This window comes from Trichomycterus rosablanca, chromosome 7, assembly GCF_030014385.1.
Source record: "Trichomycterus rosablanca isolate fTriRos1 chromosome 7, fTriRos1.hap1, whole genome shotgun sequence".
NCBI lineage: Eukaryota > Metazoa > Chordata > Actinopteri > Siluriformes > Trichomycteridae > Trichomycterus > Trichomycterus rosablanca.
The window spans coordinates 2482501-2502784 of NC_085994.1; the positions used below are offsets into that span (position 1 = coordinate 2482501).

Sequence of the window (20284 nt, forward strand, 5' to 3'; positions counted from 1 at the left end):
ATGCACATGCAGTTTGGAGTTTGACCCTACGTTCAGACCGGCAGCGATTTTTCGCCTCGTCGCCTTAATCGCTGATCGCTAGTCGCCCTGTGTTCACACTGGAAGCGTCATCAGCCAAAAAAATGAATCCCTGTGTAGTCCATCACTGACTGTACATCAACATGATAATAAAACTGCATCTGTTCACAGCAGTGAGTTTCTCTTCCATCTTTAGGAGGGACGATTATCTAGGAACTAAAAACGGAGCGCAGCGCCTCACTGCTCCGCTCTGCTCAACGCTTGATTCCTATTGGTTATCGTCACATCGCTTCAATTCTAATCTGCATAAAGTTGCTGGACTTTTTTGCGTCGCTGACTCCGCCCACTTTACCCCCTGGCTTCAAAGGTTTGCTGACTATAAAGCTGATGGACGTCTTGATGGACGTTCTGGTCAGATGTTTGTTTACGTTAAGGATTAGCTTCTTTACGGCACGACATAAACATCCTAGCAGAGACCAAATCCGCTAGGCTACCCTAGAGAGAGAGAGAGAGAGAGAGATGTCCTGTTGGGGATTTAACGCTTTGCCACCCCACAGCGACTCCTACTGGCTGGTTATGGTGCTGCCACGTACAGTTTAGAAATACAGAGGACTCACTGCACCCCACTTTTATCAAGCGGCCCACAAATGATACAGTGCTGGCAATCTGGTCCCACTGTGGTTTACAAGATGTAGCATAAAGCCTCCACAAGGGGGCATTCGTGTATGAGTTAAAATTCATTTATTTAATTATTATTATGCTTGTTCTTCGTGACCCAGGGTTTGCAAAGCCCTGCTGTACCCGGTTCCTCGGTCCGATGCAGAGTGACCGGTGGTATCACACGTGCCAGGGAGGTCGCGCTCACGGTCCTTCTCGGGCCAGCAGGGATGAGGGATTGCAACGAGGACTTAGAAGAAATTGGGAGTATCTATATTATGAAACGCCGTCCCACTTTGTAACGAACGCGCCGTTCTTGTCCTGTTTGAAGACCAGAGGGCGTGGCACGGAGCGGGTGTAGCAGGAAAATAGATTCGACTAATTAACGCTTTGCTTCGTATCTGCTATCTGCACCTTCCATCTGGGATCCTGCAGGGTTCTGGGAGATTTTAGGGAGGGGGGGCGGGGTCTTTTTCTCACAGTGCTGCCAGATCGGGGGGTTACGCTGTACGTCTGGGACTCGACGTCGCTTCGTTGGAACTTCCTGCAGCGACGGAGGCATCTGTAACTCCGAGTCGTTAACCTTATTTGGTGATGTGGGTTTGTTTACGTTCTGAGCTCTGGGGCGAGGGGTGGAAGCGCTGGACGGGATTTAGTGTTTAGGACGATTGTTTTATGGTGGAGGAAATGATGGAAGCTCTGAGCTTTACGATCCTCGTGGGCTTATAGAAGCTTCTCGAGAATAAAAAGCAGCAGGATTTAATAATTATAATAATTATAATCACTCACTCACTCACTGTCTTAACCGCTTATTTAATCAATTATTTAAACGCGGGGGGTGCTGGAGCCTATCCCAGCTTTTAAATGGGCGCAAGGCACACAGTAACACCCTGGACGGGGCGCCAGTCCATCGCAGGGCACACACAAACACACACACACACACATTCACCTATAGGGCAATTCTGTGTCTCCAATTAACCTGACTGCATGTTTTTGGACTGTGGAAGGAAACCGGAGCTCCCGGAGGAAACCCACGCAGACACGGGGAGAACATGCAAACTCCACACGGAAAGGACACGGACCGTCCCGCCTGGGGATCGAAAATCTTATTTACACTTTTTATGGATATTTCAGAATCAATTTAGGTGGTTGTAGCCTCGTGATTAAGGCACTGGCCTGTTAAGCAAAAGGTCGCTGGTTCAAGCACCATCACTGCCAGGTTGTCACTGCTGGGCCCTCAGGCAAGGCCCTTAACCCTCAATTGCTTAGACAATATACCATCACAGTACTGTAAGTCACTTTGGATAAAAGCATCTCCTAAATGCCAAAAATTGTCAATTTTGATCACTACTGCTGAGATCTGGGGATCCAGGGTTCGAATCTCAGCTCCTCTATCAGCCGATTGGGCGTCTGTACAGCCTAGCCATTGATAGGTGCACTTGTCAGTGCGCTCTTAGTGCCGGTCCCAGGCCCAGATCGAAATAGGAGGGTTGTGCCAGGAAGGAGTAAAAAACAGTGGTGTCAGTCGTGCCAACCCCTAAATACAGGAGCAGCCAATTTTCTCCCGATTTTAGTGTAGTCAGTTTGTCCCCAAGTTGCAGTGGAGGTGGGTATATTGCTGCTCACGCCTCCACCCTTTTTCACCCATGCACTCCGCACAGATGCCTCTGTCTGCTAATCAGGGTCCTTACACGGCGTTTGAAGACCCCGCCAATATAGTCCGGTCATCCCGCCCTAGCAGAGACGTGTTGCGACTCGAGTTGCGACAGAGCTTCGAACCGAGGAGTTCAGAATCTCGGCGCTGGTGTGCTAGTGCAATATCCCGCCGCGCCACCTTGGCACTGTGACGTTGTTTTTATTATTATTTATTATTTTGGCCACCGCTTTTAATTGCAGAAACGATTGTGGTCACTGAACAAAACGGTGTCGCCATGCAGTTCTTCTTACGACCCTCACCAGAGCTAAAACCGAATCCGCTCCCTCGGTTTACTGTCGGAGAAAACAACAACATCTAGGATGTAATATTACTACAGTATTTCAGATTCTAGCTGCAGCACAGAGCAGGTTTATTATTCCACTAAATTTAAGATGAGCGAGAGAAAAGAGAGACTTTATTGATCCCTGCAGGGAAATGAACTTGTTACCGCGGTATAAGAGAAGTAGAGTAATGAACAGAAAAGAAAGAGTAAGAAGGAACTTTAGGAATTTAACCCTGTAAAACAGGGGTGTCAAACTCATTTTCACAGAGGGCCACATCTGCATTATGGTGGCCCTCAAAGGGCCGATTGTAACGTATACTGCTGTGATTGCTCTCTGCCTTTTAATTATTGAACAGTTTGTTGTTTTTCTTGGAGGCCAAATTTATACTGTATATTTATAACGTATATCTACATTTATATTGTCCTCCTTTACCACAGACACGGCCTCATAACACAAGAGACGTACAAACTTGTATTTACTTTCCCATCTTTCATTAAATTTCCTCCTTCTGCTTCAGTTTTCTCTTCTCTTGTAAATATTTCTCAACATCACTTGTTGGAAAACCGCCTCAGTTAAACGATGATGTACAAACACTGCCATCTAGTGGCTGGATGCGGTCACTTTGCGGGTCACAAAATCAGTTTATGCGGTTTCTGTACGATTTTACAGTGTATTTTAGGACAATGACATGGGCCTTGAGTTTGACACGTGCTGTAAAGCCTAAACCACCAGAACTAAAGATAATATCCAGAAAACTGGAGTGTTTATGTGACCTTCTGCCCAATACAAAAAAAAGAAATTAAAAAGGCATTGCATATATGAGTTTTGTTTTGTAGCATATTTGATACATCAGGCTTTTTTTAAATGTATCACTTGCAGCAAACCTTCACAACATTTTTAATGCACTTTAGGTCTTTCAGGAAAACAGTAAACAGTAAACAGTACACAGACTGATGATGTAGAGGTCTCTAAAACTCTCGTATCAAATATGATACGCTTGGCATTATAGGGTTAAAACATAAATACAGACTTAAGAGCTGCCGGGTATGTGATAGATTGCACAGATTGTAGTTATTTACACTAAAAAAGTTCCATTGTTTAAAAGAAGTAATTAACACTTATGTTTGTTTTATATTAAGACTTTGCATATGAGTTTTGTATCATATTTGATACATCAGGCTTTTGTTTGATGTATTGCTTGCAGCTTAAACATATAAAAACATCCAGAACATAATTTTGATGCACTTCACGTTTTTTTAGTTAAATGATATACTGTACATACTGATGATGTAGAGGTCTCTAAAACTCACGTATCAAATATGATACACTTGGCATTATAGGGTTAAAACATAAATACAGTACAACAAAATCGTTCCAGAGTAAACCTGCCAAAACCTCGAATGTGTGTAACAACAGACCTCGTTTTGTCGTCCCCCCCCCCCCCCCCACACACACACACACTCACTCTAACACAAACATTATTTCCCCTGGTCGTCTTGAGTCCGAACACGAAACCCTTGCACAAGATTAACTGACGCCCACAAAAACATACTTCATGCAGATTTGCATCGCTGGCGTACGAGACTGGATTACCAAACGCAGCCATTAATCTCCCACTCGCTGTTGTTGGCTGCCGCGCTGTTAGCACAAGACGTTTATTACCGGCGGAAACACTGAAACGCAAAAGCGTTCGGTCCCACGTGAGATTCATTACAGATCGTTATCGTGGTGCTGTGGGATCAGGGTTTCTGTTTTGTAGGAGGCTGGAGAAGCGTCTGCACAATACACCGACCAGGCATAACATTATGACCACAGACAGGTGAAGTGAATAACACTGATCATCTCTTCATCACGGCACCTGTTAGTGGGGGGGATATATTAGGCAGCGAGTGAACATTTTATCCTCAGAGTTGATGTTAGAAGCAGGAAAAATGGGCGAGTTTGAGGATCTGAGTGAGTTTGACGAGGGCCAAACTGTGATGGCTAGACGACTGGGTCAGAGCATCTCCAAAACTGCAGCTCTTGTGGGGTGTGTCCCGGTCTGCAGTGGTCAGTATCTATCAAAAGTGGTCCAAGGCTCATTGATGCCCGTGTGGTCCGATCCAACAGACGAGCTACTGTAGCTCAAACTGCTGAAGAAGTTCATGCTGGTTCTGATAGAAAGGTGTCAGGATACACAGAGCATCACAGTTTGTTGCGTATGGGGCTGCAAAAAAGAGGACCAACACAAAATTAGGAAGGTGGTCATAATGTTATGCCTTATATTTGTTGGGTGTGGCTAAACTCAGTACTAAGAAGGGGTGTCCTCATACTTTTGGACGAATAGTGTACATGTTCTTAGCAAAAATATATAAACTTATGCAATCTTATGTGTACATAGGGCTGGGCAGTATGACCTAAAATGTGTGTGCGTATGGTATATCACGGTTTATCACAGTATGTTTTATCTGTATGACTGGAACTTTTTATACATCTGTGGTCATAAGTACATAGAATATAAAACGTTTTAATGTCACCATGTATATAATGAGGGTTTGAGGACTATAAGCTTTGCTTGGCCCACACAGTCTGCATGAAACAGGTGCAATATATACTATTGTTATTGTTTATTTATTATTTAAGTATTATAAAATGACCCTCAGCTCTCTCTTTAACAAATAAAACCACGTTTGTAAACTCCGCTGTACAGCTTGACCACTGGTCTGTTGTAGAAAAGTGGACGACTTTAAATCTCTCCGCTTCCAGGTCACTTATAACGTTGGTTTAGCGACTGACCTGAAGTATTTTCACCTCGTAAGACAGACCTGGAATCCAGAGTTTTAATTATCGCTCTGAAAGCTTCTCTCTCGACTGTCTTTGGAGGAATCGTGTCCTTGCGTATGTGGATCGTTACTGCGTTCGTAATGTTGTTGTCTGTAACAGCCGTGGCTCGACAGTGTTTTAATCTGTTCTGAACTGCCCACACGCCTCATTTCTTTGGAAGGTTCTTCTTTGGTCTCCCTCTCTTCATCCTCCATCTGTTTTTGTTTATTTTTTCCCACCCTATTGAGGAAGCCGCTCTCATCTGTCAACACTGTCAAATCGTGAGCTGTATTTAATCTGCACGGCGCTCCATAGCACTTTTAGCGTTGAACAATATTATATGATTTGCTGTCTACTGAAGCTGTTGTATTAACTGTGCTACTGTATGGCGGTATATGAAAAATCCATACAGTAAGAGGAATCAAAGACGGTATACCGAATGTACCGCCATACCACCAGCACTGTGTACATAATACCAAATATGAAGATATCAGAGTGGATGAAACTAGCTTCAAATGATACTATACAAGTATTGGGACGCCACTTCTAATTATTGATTTCATCAGTTTCAGCCACAACAGTTGCTATCAGGTGTAATAAATCAATTATATAATACAAATGACATGCTTCCGACTCTGCAGTAACAGTTCAGACATAAAGAAAAGCTCGAGGTTCAAAGAAACTCCAGTGTCCTGCACAGAGCCCTGACCTCAGCCCCTCTGACCAGCTCTGGAATGAACCGGAACATTCCATTCCATTGCTCATGCTCTTTTGACTGACCAGCCACAAATTCCCACAGACATACTTCACAGTCTTGTGAGAAGCCTTCTCAGAAGAGCGGCTGTAAGTTCACACAGAGGTCACTCGTGTCCAGCTCACGGTCAGGTGTCCAAATACTTTTTGGGATTGGAATGCCCCAGTTTGAACCTGATATGTGCCAGAAATGCGCCCCAAAAATCTTTAGTGAACGTCTTTTAACCGCGACCCCCAGCGTCCACGACTCTCCGACATTCCTCAGCTAGAACCATAAACATTTTTCTTGTGCTCTCAGGGTGTCGGCTGAAGGGTCTGGCGTCCCCCTCTCTAGCTTTTTAGGTTCTGTTTTTGACGTTTACTTACTTTTGGACGCTCTTCTGTCTATTTTTATTGCGAGTGTATAAATATTTTACAGCTGCTGCCTCGTCTTTGCATCGTCAGCATGTAAATCTGGAACGTCTGGAGCTCTGTGGCTCAAATCTAGACCCTTGGGTGGGTCGTGAGCCAAAAAATGGGTGCTCAAAATAATAATTATGGGTCGCAAGCCAAAAATGGGTGCTCAAAATAATAATTATTCCCAAAATTAGAACAGAACGTTCGAACACACATGTATAAACCGGTTGCTGCATTCTGATTGGCTGAGCTGAATGTCATATTGCCGCTACAATATTGTAAAATAATAATAACGACCTGGCGAGTGCAGCCAATGGGGGGCAGTGCGGTGGGGGGTCGAGTTCATGTTGTGGAGGGCCCCCCCACACCATGGGCCCCAATGCACCTGCCCCCCTGGTAGTTACGCCCCTGAAAGAGCGTTCAAAAGTGTAAACGTCAAAAAAAAAAGAACCTAAAAAGCTAGAGAGCGGGACGCCAGACCCTTCAGCCGACGCCCTGAGAGCACAAAGAATTAATAATACGTAATATAATAATTAATAATTAAAATAATTAATCAACGTAATTAATAAAAACGGTTACAATCTGGTCCCACTGCAGTTTACAAGATGTGACATAAAGCCTCCATAAGGGGGTGTCTTTTTGTGTTTACATGCCTGTTAATTTCATTTATTTAATTATTATTATTTGCTCTGTGACCCATTATTTTTGGCTCGCGACCCACCCAAGGGTCTAGATTTGAGCCACAGAGCTCCAGACGTTCCAGATTTACATGCTGACGATGCAACGACGAGGCAGCAGCTGTAAAATATTTACTCGCAATAAAAATTTACAGAAGAGCGGTCAAAAGTAAGTAAACGTCAAAAAAAGAACCTTAAAAGCTAGAGAGGGGGACGCCAGACCCTTCAGCCGACACCCTGAAAAAAAAAATTCGGCCTCTTGAAAGCTTAAATGAAACCAAACAGCGCTGTGGCTCAGATCTAGACCCTTGGGTGGGTCGCGAGCCAAAAATAATGGGTCAAAGAGTAAAATAATAATAATTATGTAAACTAATTTATCAGGCACGTAAACACAAAATGATGCCCCCTTGTGGAGGCTTTACGTCACATCTTGTAAACCACAGTGGGACCAGATCGCCACCTTTTTTATTAATTCAATATATTTTGTTTTGTGTTTCGTTTTGATGTGTAAAAATCTTGTACTAATTGTGGCTTAGCAAAATCCCTGAGCAAGGCTGTCGTGGGTATGTAAGGAATTCCAGCGCCCCTTAACCTAAACCTAAAACGTCTCAGGAATCTCCGGGTGAAATTTTCGCCTCCACACGACCCCCGCCGCTCTCGGTTGAGATTCGCCTCGCTTCTGCCGTGTCAGCCAGCAGGTCTGGCATCTTCATTTTTCGTGCATTGACATCCCCCTCTCCTCGCCGTGTCTCTCTCTGTTTTTTTGTTACCCCCCTCCTCCGCTTCTCGTCAGCCCTCCGCCGAGGATTCGCTGCTATTTCTAGGCGCTACTCCAGCTGAGTGTCTTTAAAGTGCTTCTGAATGAAAGGCAGATGGATGGAGCGAGGGCTGGAGCGAGGTGGAGGGGGGGTATGAGAGGGGTATCCATTATGTGACGCCCCATTTAGCAGGACGTGGGCAGAGATAAGCCCTCAGCAGAGCGAGAGGGTTCACTGTTTAACAATTAGGCTGATAATAGGAAGCGTGAACACACCCTACTGACGTTAATGAAGTAATATACACCGATCAGCCATAACAGTAAAACCACCTCCACCACTTACCATATAGAAACACTTTGTAGTTCTACAATTACTGACTGTAGTCCATCTGTTTCTCTACATGCTTTGTTAGCCCCCTTTCATGCTGTTCTTCAATGGTCAGGACCCCCACAGGACCACCACAGAGCAGGTATTATTTAGGTGGTGGATCATTCTCAGCACTGCAGTGACACTGACATGGTGGTGGTGTGTTAGTGTGTGTTGTGCTGGTATGAGTGGATCAGACACAGCAGCGCTGCTGGAGTTTTTAAACACCTCACTGTAACTGCTGGACTGAGAATAGTCCACCAACCAAAAATATCCAGCCCACAGCGCCCCGTGGGCAGCGTCCTGTGAGCACTGATGAAGGTCTAGAAGATGACCGACTCAAACAGCAGCAATAGATGAGCGATCGTCTCTGACTTTACATCTACAAGGTGGACCAACTAGGTAGGAGTGTCTAATAGAGTGGACAGTGAGTGGACACGGTGTTTAAAAACTCCAGCAGCGCTGCTGTGTCTGATCCACTCATACCAGCACAACACACACTAACACACCACCACCATGTCAGTGTCACTGCAGTGCTGAGAATCATCCACCACCTAAATAATACCTGCTCTGTGGTGGTCCTGTGGGGGTCCTGACCATTGAAGAACAGGGTGAAAGCAAGGTGAAAAAGTTTGTAGAGAAACAAATGGACTACAGTCAGTAATTGTAGAACTACAAAGTGCTTCTATATGGCAAGTGGAGCTGATAAAATGGACAGTGAGTGTAGAAACAAGGAGGTGGTTTTAATATTAGTGTGACTGTGCGATCTGAACCTGCACTCTCGCTCTCCTCTGGACACTTGATCTTTTCCTCTCCTTTATTTCATTGTCCCAGCGTCCGCTTTCTCTCTTTTATTCTTTTTATACGTGCACTCGTTTCCACACCGACTAAACCCTCAGACGCAAATAAACCCTTTCCTAGCCGTTAGATCGATCGTGTTTCCGAACAGGCCGCTCTGGTTTTCTGTGTCCTGCCCACTGTTGTCTGTAAGTAGGTAAACGTGTTGGTGTTCCTGATCACATTACACACTGTGAGGAAATAAATGAACCTCAGGAGAACGCTAAAAAAGGGGTAGGTAGCATCTCTGGTGTGGTGGTGTTTGACCCACTTCAGTTAATCAACTCGCTAGACCTTAATCGACCGGTTTGAGCTACTTAGGCAGGTCAAGAATTGCAGTTCCGGAGCGTAATAGAATCTCTGACTCTCCAAGCAGCTGACTCAGGATCTGAGTTAATCGATGCCTAAAAAGCAGGGCGTGGTCCTACAAACCGCCTGAGATGAGCTCAAGCTCAGAGAACTCGGCGTTTCTGCTTAGAATGAATTCACACTTTATCTTTGTGTGATTGAGCTTCAGGTTGCATTTTTTTTATGCAGCGGCGGACTACGTTAAGTCACAACGGTTTTCTGAAGTACTCCCAAACCCACATGGCTGTATTTCTTACAGTAGCTCAGTGATACAGGTAGGGCTGTCGCGGTGAAAGAATTTCCCCTTGCGATATTCAACCTGTCTCAATATCGCGGTACGCGGTTATATCGCCATTTTTTTTTGTTTATGAAAATTACTTAATTAATCTGCATTTTAGAGCTATATAAACAAGCTTTATTGTTAGGCTATGATTCGGTATATTATTGCTTTATAATGACAAAGATGAGACGGCTTTAAGACCAATGAAATGCGTGTTTATTGTTAAATACAGAACAGAGCAGGGATGCGCGTCTTTTCTTTATTAAAAAAAGGTTTAAATTTAGCTCCTAGGCTAGATATACAGTGTGAAATGAAAAAAAAAAGTGTTTAGGCTAAATATTGTAAATACACATCTAATCAAAATATGGTAAAAAAGAAATATAATAAAGTCTGTAAGAGTTTAAACCTGCGTTATCATGCGCGCTATAAGAACCAACACGTTCATCTGATGTGGTTTAGAGAGAATCTGAGTGGGGTAGCGATGTTCCCCTCGGTACTAAAACTCTCTCTGATGGGGCTCGTTACACTAATACACGTGTACTGTACCTGCATGCGACTTTACAATGCGACAAACTATCTATTTAGTAGGTATAATTAACATAACAATATATACTACATTTCAAGTTATTATTCGTTTCAATACATTTTTATTCAACGAAAAAATACATTTAAATCATTCCAGCAAGACCAGCAAGAGAGAATCTGCAGGCTGCAATGCCATATTAACCGTCATTAAGTGTTTTAGTTCGCCAAGGCTTTTTGAATATAGTCTAAATTACAAGTATTTATTGAGTGTGAACTCAATTTGATCATTAATAAACTTGCCTATAATTCCTGTTGCGATTGTTTACATTTTAAAACACAAAGCCTGACGCTCAGCAGCAACGCATGAGAACAGGTTGCGGGAAAATGACGCTCCTAGCTCATTTTCATTATGAATTCATTTAACATTTATTACGCCCGAATGTAAGCGTAAAACAAGATGGACCCTGCAACAATATAAACAAAAAAAAATAGAAGAAAGAAAGAAAAAACGTGAACACCGCGGTGTTGCGGTTGCTTGGCATGCCCTGCGGTTGGCTGGTCTATACCGCGATATTTCAAAATTGCGGTTAGCGCGACAGCCCTAGATACAGGTACTGAACTAGTAATCAGAAGGTTGCGGGTTGAAGCCCCACCACTGTTTCGTAGTCACTGTTGGGCCCTTGCAAGACACTTAACCCTCAATTGCTCAGATTGTATTTGGTCTTAATAGCCTAGCGGTTAAGGTACTGGACTAGTAATCAAAAGGTCCCTGATTCAAGCCCCACCAGTGCCAGGTTGCCACTGTTGGGCCCTTGAGCAAGGCCCTTAACCCTCAAATGCTTAGACAGTATACTGTCACAGTACTGTAAGTCGCTTTGGATAAAAAGCATCTGCTAAATGCCGGAAATGTGAATGGTTACACAGACTGATTCTCCAGATGCCCTGAATCTTTTCACAATATTATGCACAGTAGATTGTGAAAGGTTAAGAACTGATCAACAGTTTGACACAAAGTGTTCTAGCCACGATCCAGCTCTGTTTACCGAGACTGATCCTCTTTTTATACCCGATCATGATTCACCAGCTCACCTGCTGACCGTGGAACGTTTAAAAACGGTGTAACTGGAATATTCTTTAAGGTTTTACTCTAAGGATGTAGTTGAGTGTAGTAAAAGAAGGAGACAGGAGCACTAAACTTCTCTTCATTATTACTGCTCATAAGTTCCTCCACTAATCACATTCCTCACTCGCTCTTCAAACAGTCATCATATCAAACAGTTCAATTCATTGAAGGAGCTTTGAAAAGGTCAGCAAATTGGGTCAAAGTTCAATCAGGTAAACTTTGAGCGCCGCAAGCAAGCGCAAAAATCATGAGCCCATTTTGCCTCCGTCCCAACTTTTTGTGGTGTTTTGCAGGAATCAAATTCTGAATAGTTGATCAGTGAAACATTAAAAAATATTTTCTTCCCATTTTATGCCAAGTTCCGCTACACAACTTTCCAAGTCGTCAGACCTCTGTACGGTTCACACTACACGACTGGATCTCTTGTAATCGGGAGTCTTTTAAGTCGGTGTGTATTTCACACTACAATCACTGACTGATCAGCGATAGGGGGTCACACACTACACCATCCACCACTAAGTGGAGACGCAGATGAGTCTGTCTGGTCTCCCAAACGCATGCATGAAGTGACGAGGGGTTTAATGATACCACGTCCAAAAATGCACGTCAACAAGCAGCGAGCGATCAAAGTTGTTTGAGTGGATTTGGCTACGTGACCAGCAGGGGGTGTCAGTTCTGTTCTGTAGTGAGTTGGAGGTAAATAAATATTTTTGCAATGCAGCGTGGGTATTATGGTTTGGAGTGGACGCCCCTGTTCCACGTTTTTACTGCTTCCTCGGGTTTCCCCTCACCCTGTATCCTGCGTTCTCATTGGCTGTAGTTCGACACCGCACTCGCTGCCACTCGCAACGCTTTTCACACAACACGATTTTGAGTCAGCAACAGGTCCAGATATTTAACATGCTAGATATTTTACTCGAGTCGAGCGATGCACGAGCCGATCGGATCGCGTTGTTGAACGGTTCACACATAGCGATCCTGTCGGCAAGCGAAGATCAGGGCAAAAATCATGTAATGTAAACCAGGCGTAATTCAGTTAATTAAAGATTAAATAGAATTAGGCCGCTCAGGTGGCGCAGCGGTAAAAAGACACGCCCTGCAACCAGAGCTGGATCTCGAAGGTGCGTCGTTTCGAATCCAGCTCTGCCTTCACCGGTCGAGGCTGGGCGGCTATATGAACAACGATTGGCCTGTTGTTCAGGTGTGGGGGTGTGGGGGTGTGGGGGTGTGGGGGGGGGGCGGGATTTGAGACCAGACGGGATGCTCTCTCAGGACTGGGGCGGTTGCGCCCTCTGCTGGCTGGTCGGTGGCGCCTGCATGGAGACGGGAGGGGGTGCGGTGGAGTGTGTGATCCCCCGTGCACGGTGCTTTGCCGCACTGCACTCGTCAAGTGTGGGTGATAAGATGGTTGGAAAAAAAAAAAAAAAAGATTAAATAGAATTAACGAATCACAGATTCTTCTTTCTACTGCGCTTTAAACATTCCACAAAAGAATTCCAAAATTTTCGGAAATGGGGTTTGTACAAGGGGCATCAAATACACATCAGAACTGGACATAAGCAATGAAAGAAGCTCATCTGGTATCAATTCTATCAATCCTGTTTTCATGCCCTCCGTTTACTCGGAGAAGAAGAAGCACCAGGATGTAGCCCGTGCCTGGGCGGGTCGCAGCCGTTTTGACAGAGCGTTAAACGGGTGTCCACAAAGAAATAAAAAAAAAATCACTAAGCACAGCAGCAAGTGTAAACAAGTTAAAAATAAAACCAGCGTCACTTACTGAATGATGAAGTCGCAGCGGTTGGTAAACACACCGTGGTTTGCTTCCCACACACACACACGCACACACACACACACACACACACACACACACACACACACCTTTCCGTGCGACCGGACGTAGCCTGGCTGAAACTTCACCACCCGGGCTGGTGACCCTCCCCGAAACTTCAGCCCTCACTACGGATTAATAGACGGCTATCCGATAGCACGAGCAGGTGGAGACTGTTGGCTAATAATACGGTGTAGAAACACTTTTCCGAAGTATGTGGACGCCTGATCATGACCATGACTGCGCTGGGCATCCAGTTCCAAACCCCTCCCTGTTTGTGGGTAGTTGTACCCGTTCACTTAGATTTTACATTTTATCCAAAGCGACTTACAGTACAGTGACAGTAAACAGTCTGAGCAATTATGGGTTAAGGGCCTTGCTTAGGGGCCCAACAGTGGCAGCCTGGCAGTGATGGGGCTTGAACCAGCAACCTTAACCACTGAGCTCTGATTCTCACAAATTAGCATCAGTGAGATTGGGCACCGGGGTTGGACAAGATGTTGGCTCGCAGTCGACATTCTAATTCATTCTAAAGATGTTTAATAGGGTTGAGGTCCGTTCTCATCCACTCCAAACTCACCAGACCATTTCTGAAGCAAGCTGAAACAGGAAAGGACATTCCCTAAACTCTTGAATTGCTTAACTAAATACAGCTTCAGTGCTGCAGACCGACTCAAACAGCAGCAATAGATGAGCGATCGTCTCTGACTTTACATCTACGAGGTGGACCGACTAGGTAGGAGTGTCTAATAGAGTGGACAGTGAGTGGACACGGTATTTAAAAACTCCAGCAGCGCTGCTGTGTCTGATCCACTCATACCAGCACAACACACACTAACACACCACCACCATGTCAGTGTCACTGCAGTGCTGAGAATGATCCACCACCTAAATAATACCTGCTCTGTGGTGGTCCTGTATTGAAGAACAGGGTGAAAGGGGGTAAAAAAAAAGCATGTAGAGAAACAGATGGACTACAGTCAGTAATTGTAGAACTACAAAGTGCTTGTATATGGTAAGTGGAGCTGATAAAATGGACAGTGAGGTGGTTTTAATGTTATGCCTGATCAGTGTAATTTCTACTACCCTAACTTTGTTTTCATTGCTGTTGTAGTGATATCTGAATATTCTGATGTGACTGAAATAGGTTCGTGTCAAACGCGTCGAGAGGAACAGACAGATGTTATTAAAACAGAATCCGTTTTCTTTAAATAAGTTATTTATTTACTTTTCTTTACTTACTTTTATACTTTCTGTTTGGCCCGGTAATGCTCCGGTGGTTTGGGACCGCTGCTGTAGGCAGGATGTTCATTAATTATGCACTATAACCTGTCTGAAAGCATCACTGATGTTTTTGTCCTTTATTCCGTCACCCGTCTGTTAACACATGAACCGTCTGTGTTGTGTCGATCGGCAGACTGGCAGGTCGCCACGCTGGCACTGTTACACGGAGGAGCCCTCCTCATCCTCATCTCCTTCATGGTGGCCCTGGTCTCGGTGTGCACCTGCAGCCGGAGGCGCTTCTACAGACCCGTCGCCGTCATGCTGTTCGCCGCAGGTAAACCCTCGCACCCACAGAACCACCGCCGGCACGTACGCACCGTTTCCTCATATCAGTATATTTGCCAGATTTTGGGGCATGACTGCAGGAATTTAGCACAAGAGCATTAATAATGTGGGCGACGACGTCTGGCTTACAGTGACACGGCATGTCAAGCGTTCATACAAGCATGTCAACAGGAAAGGGCATTCCCCAAACCGCTTGTTACCGCTTAGATGGAAGCACACAGTTCTCTGGTTAAATACAGCCACAGTGCTGCATCCCTCCTCTACCATACTTTACAGCTGGCACCATGAATCAGCGCAGGTAACATTCTCCTGGTGTCTATCGAATCCAGATTCAGCTATAAGACTGCAAGTTTGGGAAGTGTAACTGATCTACCCCAGAGTCCACTAGGGGTGTGCTTTACACCAGTCCAGTTAAAGCTTATCTGTTTATATTTGATGCGATGCACTGTGATCTCAGCTTTTCAATGGGTGCAAGGCACACAGTAACGCCCTGGACGGGGTGCCAGTTCATCGCAGGGAGGAAACCGGAGCTCCCGGAGGAAACCCACACAGACACGGGGAGAACATGCAAACTCTACACAGAAAGAACCCAGACCGCCCCACCTGGGGATCGAACCCAGGACCTTCTTGCTGTGAGGCGACAGTGCTACTGTGCCGCCCCTTATGCAACAGTAATATCTGAACCGCGGTGCCATATTCTGCAGGACCGGGTTCGTGTGCCCGTCTGTGGTACAGAATGTTCACTGTTTACTCACCGGCTCGACAGGCTGGCAAGAAGAGACACAAACACACGGGTCTGAGTCTGAACGTACGGGCACAGAAGCACCCGGAGAACATTTAGTGTAGAACATCTGAACTTGGCACGTGTGTTTTAGTCCTGAGTGGCCAGGAACTGGTTCCAGGCTTTCGTCATTCTTCAGTCTTTCCATGAAGTCCAGCCAGCAGAGTTTCATACGGCTGAGTTCACCTCATTATACTGCTCCATTAATCCGGTCGGTCTTGCGCATGGAGAGTCACTCGCTGACCTCCACGTTCTTCCACCTAACCAGGGTCCTTACACAGCGCCGCAGATTCACCCACTTTTTAGTCCCATCTTTTCCCAAAAACCTAGAGGCCAATTTTGTCTGCCACTAGGGGGCACCCAGATGCAGAGCCGAGATTTGAACTCAGAAAGTTGAGAACCCACCGCTGCATCACCGGGGCGCCAGATACTCATTTTTTACTCATTTCCTGCTCCTGGCCTGTTGCTGTTGGAGCTTTTTTCAATTCATAAGTAAAATAATAAGGGCAACTGTAGCCTAGTGGTTGAGGTACTGGTCCAGTTATCAGAAGGTTGCCTGTTCAAGCCTCACTTCTTCCAGATTGCTACTGTTGGGCCCTTGAGCAAGGCCCTTAACCCTCAGTTGCTTAGATTGTATACTGTCTCAACTGTAAGTCGCTTTGAATAAAAGCGTCTGCTAAATGCTGAAAATGTATTTACATTTTACATTTACGTTTTCGGCATTTAGCAGATGCTTTTATCCAAAAAGTAGGGTATATTGTCTAAGCAATTGAGGGTTAAGGGCCTTGCTCAAGGGCCCAACAGTGGCAACCTGCGGGGCTTGAACCAGCAACCTTTCGATTATTAGTCCAGTACCTTAACCGCTAGGCTACAACTGAAGAGAAGTTTAAATGTAAATAATGATTTAAATAAAACGTTTTTGCCCCTTAATTGTTTCAGATCTTCAAACTAAATTCCACTGCGGCGTTTGTACTCGTTATCACGAGTCTCTTCATGTGCAGTAAATGATGGAGACGCGTCCCGAGGCGAAAGCACGAGGAAACAGGAAGCACGTCTGCGTTTCCCCTGTAACATCACACAGCTGCTTCGCTAATGACTTTTCCTTGTTTGGAATTAATCTTACACGTGCTTTACTCTTAAAAGGATTTTCCTTTTCCTTTTAAGTGGATTCGTGTTTCTTTGAAGTCTCAGTCTTAGTCGAGGAGCCGGTCGTGATTCGGGTTCCACCGAGGTCTGAGAATTCCCTCCGTTTCTCCTCTCAACCTACTTTAGCTTTACTTTGATGAGTTCTTTAAACTCCGAGGCAGCGATCAAACTTTTCTCTTCCTCTACAATCCCCTACGTATGATAGTACAGCAGGTAGTGTGTGTGTTGCACAGCTTCAGGTCCGTGGTACTCAGTGGTGGATAAAAAACGGTACCTTCAAACTGGACATCAGTCGGTTCTGGGAGCGGCATCAAGTTTTAAAGGCGTTGAGTTTCAGGGTATTTTTTCCCATAAGGATGTTTGGGAAACCTGTTAATGCGTCCATGGTCCCGTGGAGCTGCAGATATTTTAGTCTCATGTAAAATAATGAGGTTGTTTTTGACACTTATACACTGAAAATAACGCAAATATAATATAAACACACTGATATACAATTACAAACAGTTAAACATAAATAAAAATACAATAAAAGCTGCACTTTAGTTTTACTTCTTTCTTGTTTCCTGACGCTTCATAATGGTGGAGATGCTTGATTCCGTTCAGCACCAGCGCATTCACATGAGAAGTGACAAAACCGCTTCTGCGCCGCTGTGCCATTATTTCCTATGAAGTGTGACGGCGGTGCACAAAACTCACCGTGACTTATTGTAGTAAAACAGCGAGTGAGGAATGTGATTAGTGGAGGAACTTATGAGCAGTAATAATGAAGAGAAGTTTAGTGCTCCTGTCTCCTTCTTTTACTACATTAAACCACGTTAAGCTTTATTTTCAACCAGAAGCGTTTTAGACTCTGGGAGAAGCTGATTCTGATTCTCACCGTTTCTCAGAAGCTGGAGCTGTAACACAAGTTTAAAAGTGAAACAGGGACGCTTATTCCACACTGATGCAGATTCAGCTCAGATTTACACTTAGTCGAGGTTTTACCACTCAAGTCACACAAACGTGGAGTTTAAGGGTACAAGTTTCTTGAAGATGGGCGTCGAGTTTCAAAGATTTTGAGTTTAGAGGACGTCGAGTTACAAGGTGCCGCTGTATAGTGGAGGAAAAACTCAAGTAAAGTACAGATACTCCAAAAAATACTTAAGTACTGTAATGAAGTATTATTACTTCATTATGTTACACCACTGATGGTACTACGGTTCAAACTCTGATTGGGTCACTGTGTCAGAAATCTGACATTTTTCTTTTGCTCAGACCTCAGAAACGAATGAATTAAAGCTACACGTGTAAACTGGCAAAGAATTGCAACCACCACGACCCTGACCAGGATAAAGTGGTGGTAAAACAGACAATGAATGAATGAAAGTAACATCAGATAAGTACACGGGGCGGCACGGTGGCTCGGTGGGTAGCACTGTCACCTCACAGCAAGAAGGTCCAGGGTTCAACTCCCAGGTGGGGCGGTTCGGGTACTTTCTGTGTGGGGTTTGCATGTTCTCCCCGTGTCTGGGGTTTCCTCCAGGAGCTCCGGTTTCCTCCCACAGTACAAAGACATGCAAGTGAGGTGAATTAGAGATACTAAATTGCCCTGAGTGTGTGTGTGTGTGTGTAGTTGCACTGTAATAAACTGGCAATGAATTGCACCCACCACGACCCTGACCAGGATAAACTGGTGGTAAAAACAGACAATGAATAAATGAAGTTGACTTCAGATAAGTACACGGGGCGGCACGGTGGCTCAGTGGGTAGCACGGTCACCTCACAGCAAGAAGGTCCTGGTTCGACTCCCAGGTGGAGCGATCAGTGTCCTATCTGTGTGGAGTTTGCATGTTCTCCTCGTGTCTGCATGGGTTTCCTTACACAGTCCAAAGACGTGCATGTGAGGTGAATTAGAGATACTAAATCGTCCATGACTGTGTTTGATATTAACACAGAAACAGTAACTACCGTTTCTGTCATGAATGGAACCAAAGTGTAAAACATGAGGTTAAAATCCTAATAAATAATAATAATAATATTAAATGAGTGCATAAAAATTTTAAATGGTTTCTTTTCCCCCCACAGTTGTGCTGCAGGCCTGTAGCTTGGTCCTCTTCCCCATCAAGTTCATCGAGACCATCAGCCTGCGAATCTACCACGAGTTCAACTGGGGCTACGGCCTGGCCTGGGGCGCCACCATCTTCTCGTTCGGGGGAGCCGTCCTGTACTGCCTGAACCCCAAAAACTACGACGACTACTACTGACCCCGCTGCACAAACTACACTACCCACGATGCACTTTTACATTCCCTACAGCTCACAGCGCCGAACTTTTATTCGCTTCCTCGTAAACAAACACGCAGACGGTGCCGGGCTCGTCCGGTCCGGACCCGATAACCGGTGCGTTCGGTGCTTCTGATCAGCGACCGAAGTTCATTCTCATGATCCGTTATCATCGTTACTCCATTAAAGCTTCCACTGTCCTTCTCTTCTCATTTCTCATCCATCCTTTCATCTTTCTGTGCTAATTACACGCCAGGCTCCGGAGGTTAACGAAGGCGTGGCGCGTCCGTCCCCCGTGGAGCGTTCCGTCTGGGTTTGGGTTCACTGTATATCTAAGCAAGCAGGTGACAGGATGAGGTCCGTGTGATTCTGACCCTGATCAGCGAGGCTCTTGAATGAAATAGTAGCTACACGTGTCAGGTTTGGTCATGAGAGAGCGCAACCTTCGATCAAATACGATATTAGCGCACCCAATTGTATTACCCCCGCACCGATTGAGAGCGAACTGACACACGCCCCCTCCGACACGTGTGCAGTATCCCACTGCATCTTGTTGTGGGAATTCAAAATAACCCTTAAAGATCGACACAGACAACTGGGGTAATGGTGAAAGCAAAATGATCCATTTATTACTCAGCTGAGGACCGATCTCATAATGCAAACGCTCACACAGCATTACAGAAGAGAAAGGTGCATACCGCCCGCCCTGTCGCAGTATTTATACCCCGCTTTACTGCCCCTTCATGCAGCTGTGCTCAGTAATCCAGTTCAAGGCCGACTTTCCACACCAAACTTGTTTATCATTGTATAAGAATGGTCAGTTTGTTATGAACATAGCTGTGTGTGTGTGTCGAGGTCAGTATCAAACCTTCATAAGTCTCTTCTACCCCTGCTAATTAACTAAGAAAGCAAAAACTTATGAGTTTAATGCAAATAACTAATAAAATATCAAATCTCCAGTCACAATCTTTTCACCTGCACGAGGCGAGTTCACATGCAGATCAGCTTTGTGTACGGAGAGCCACACCCTGATCAGCATTATTCCTCGACTCAGCCAGCAGAGTTCGTAATTGCATCAGATGGCAGAGCTGAGATTCGATACGATGTGTTCGAAATCCCAGCTCTGGTGTGCTAGTGAGTTTTATTTTAATTTTTAAATGTAATCAAACATATTAAATC

The 20284-nt window shown here is 44.9% G+C and overlaps 1 protein-coding gene across 1 annotated transcript in view; it reads left to right on the forward strand.

The window, feature by feature from the left end:
* Nucleotides 1-19305, forward strand: part of tmem47 (transmembrane protein 47) — a 33286-nt gene extending 13981 nt beyond the window's left edge. The window contains exons 2-3 of the mRNA XM_062998242.1: nucleotides 14766-14906; nucleotides 18909-19305. Coding sequence (XP_062854312.1) covers nucleotides 14766-14906; nucleotides 18909-19087 — 320 coding nt within the window. The 3' untranslated portion in view covers nucleotides 19088-19305. The remainder of the gene's footprint in view (nucleotides 1-14765; nucleotides 14907-18908) is intronic.
* The last annotated feature ends 979 nt before the right edge of the window (nucleotides 19306-20284 follow it).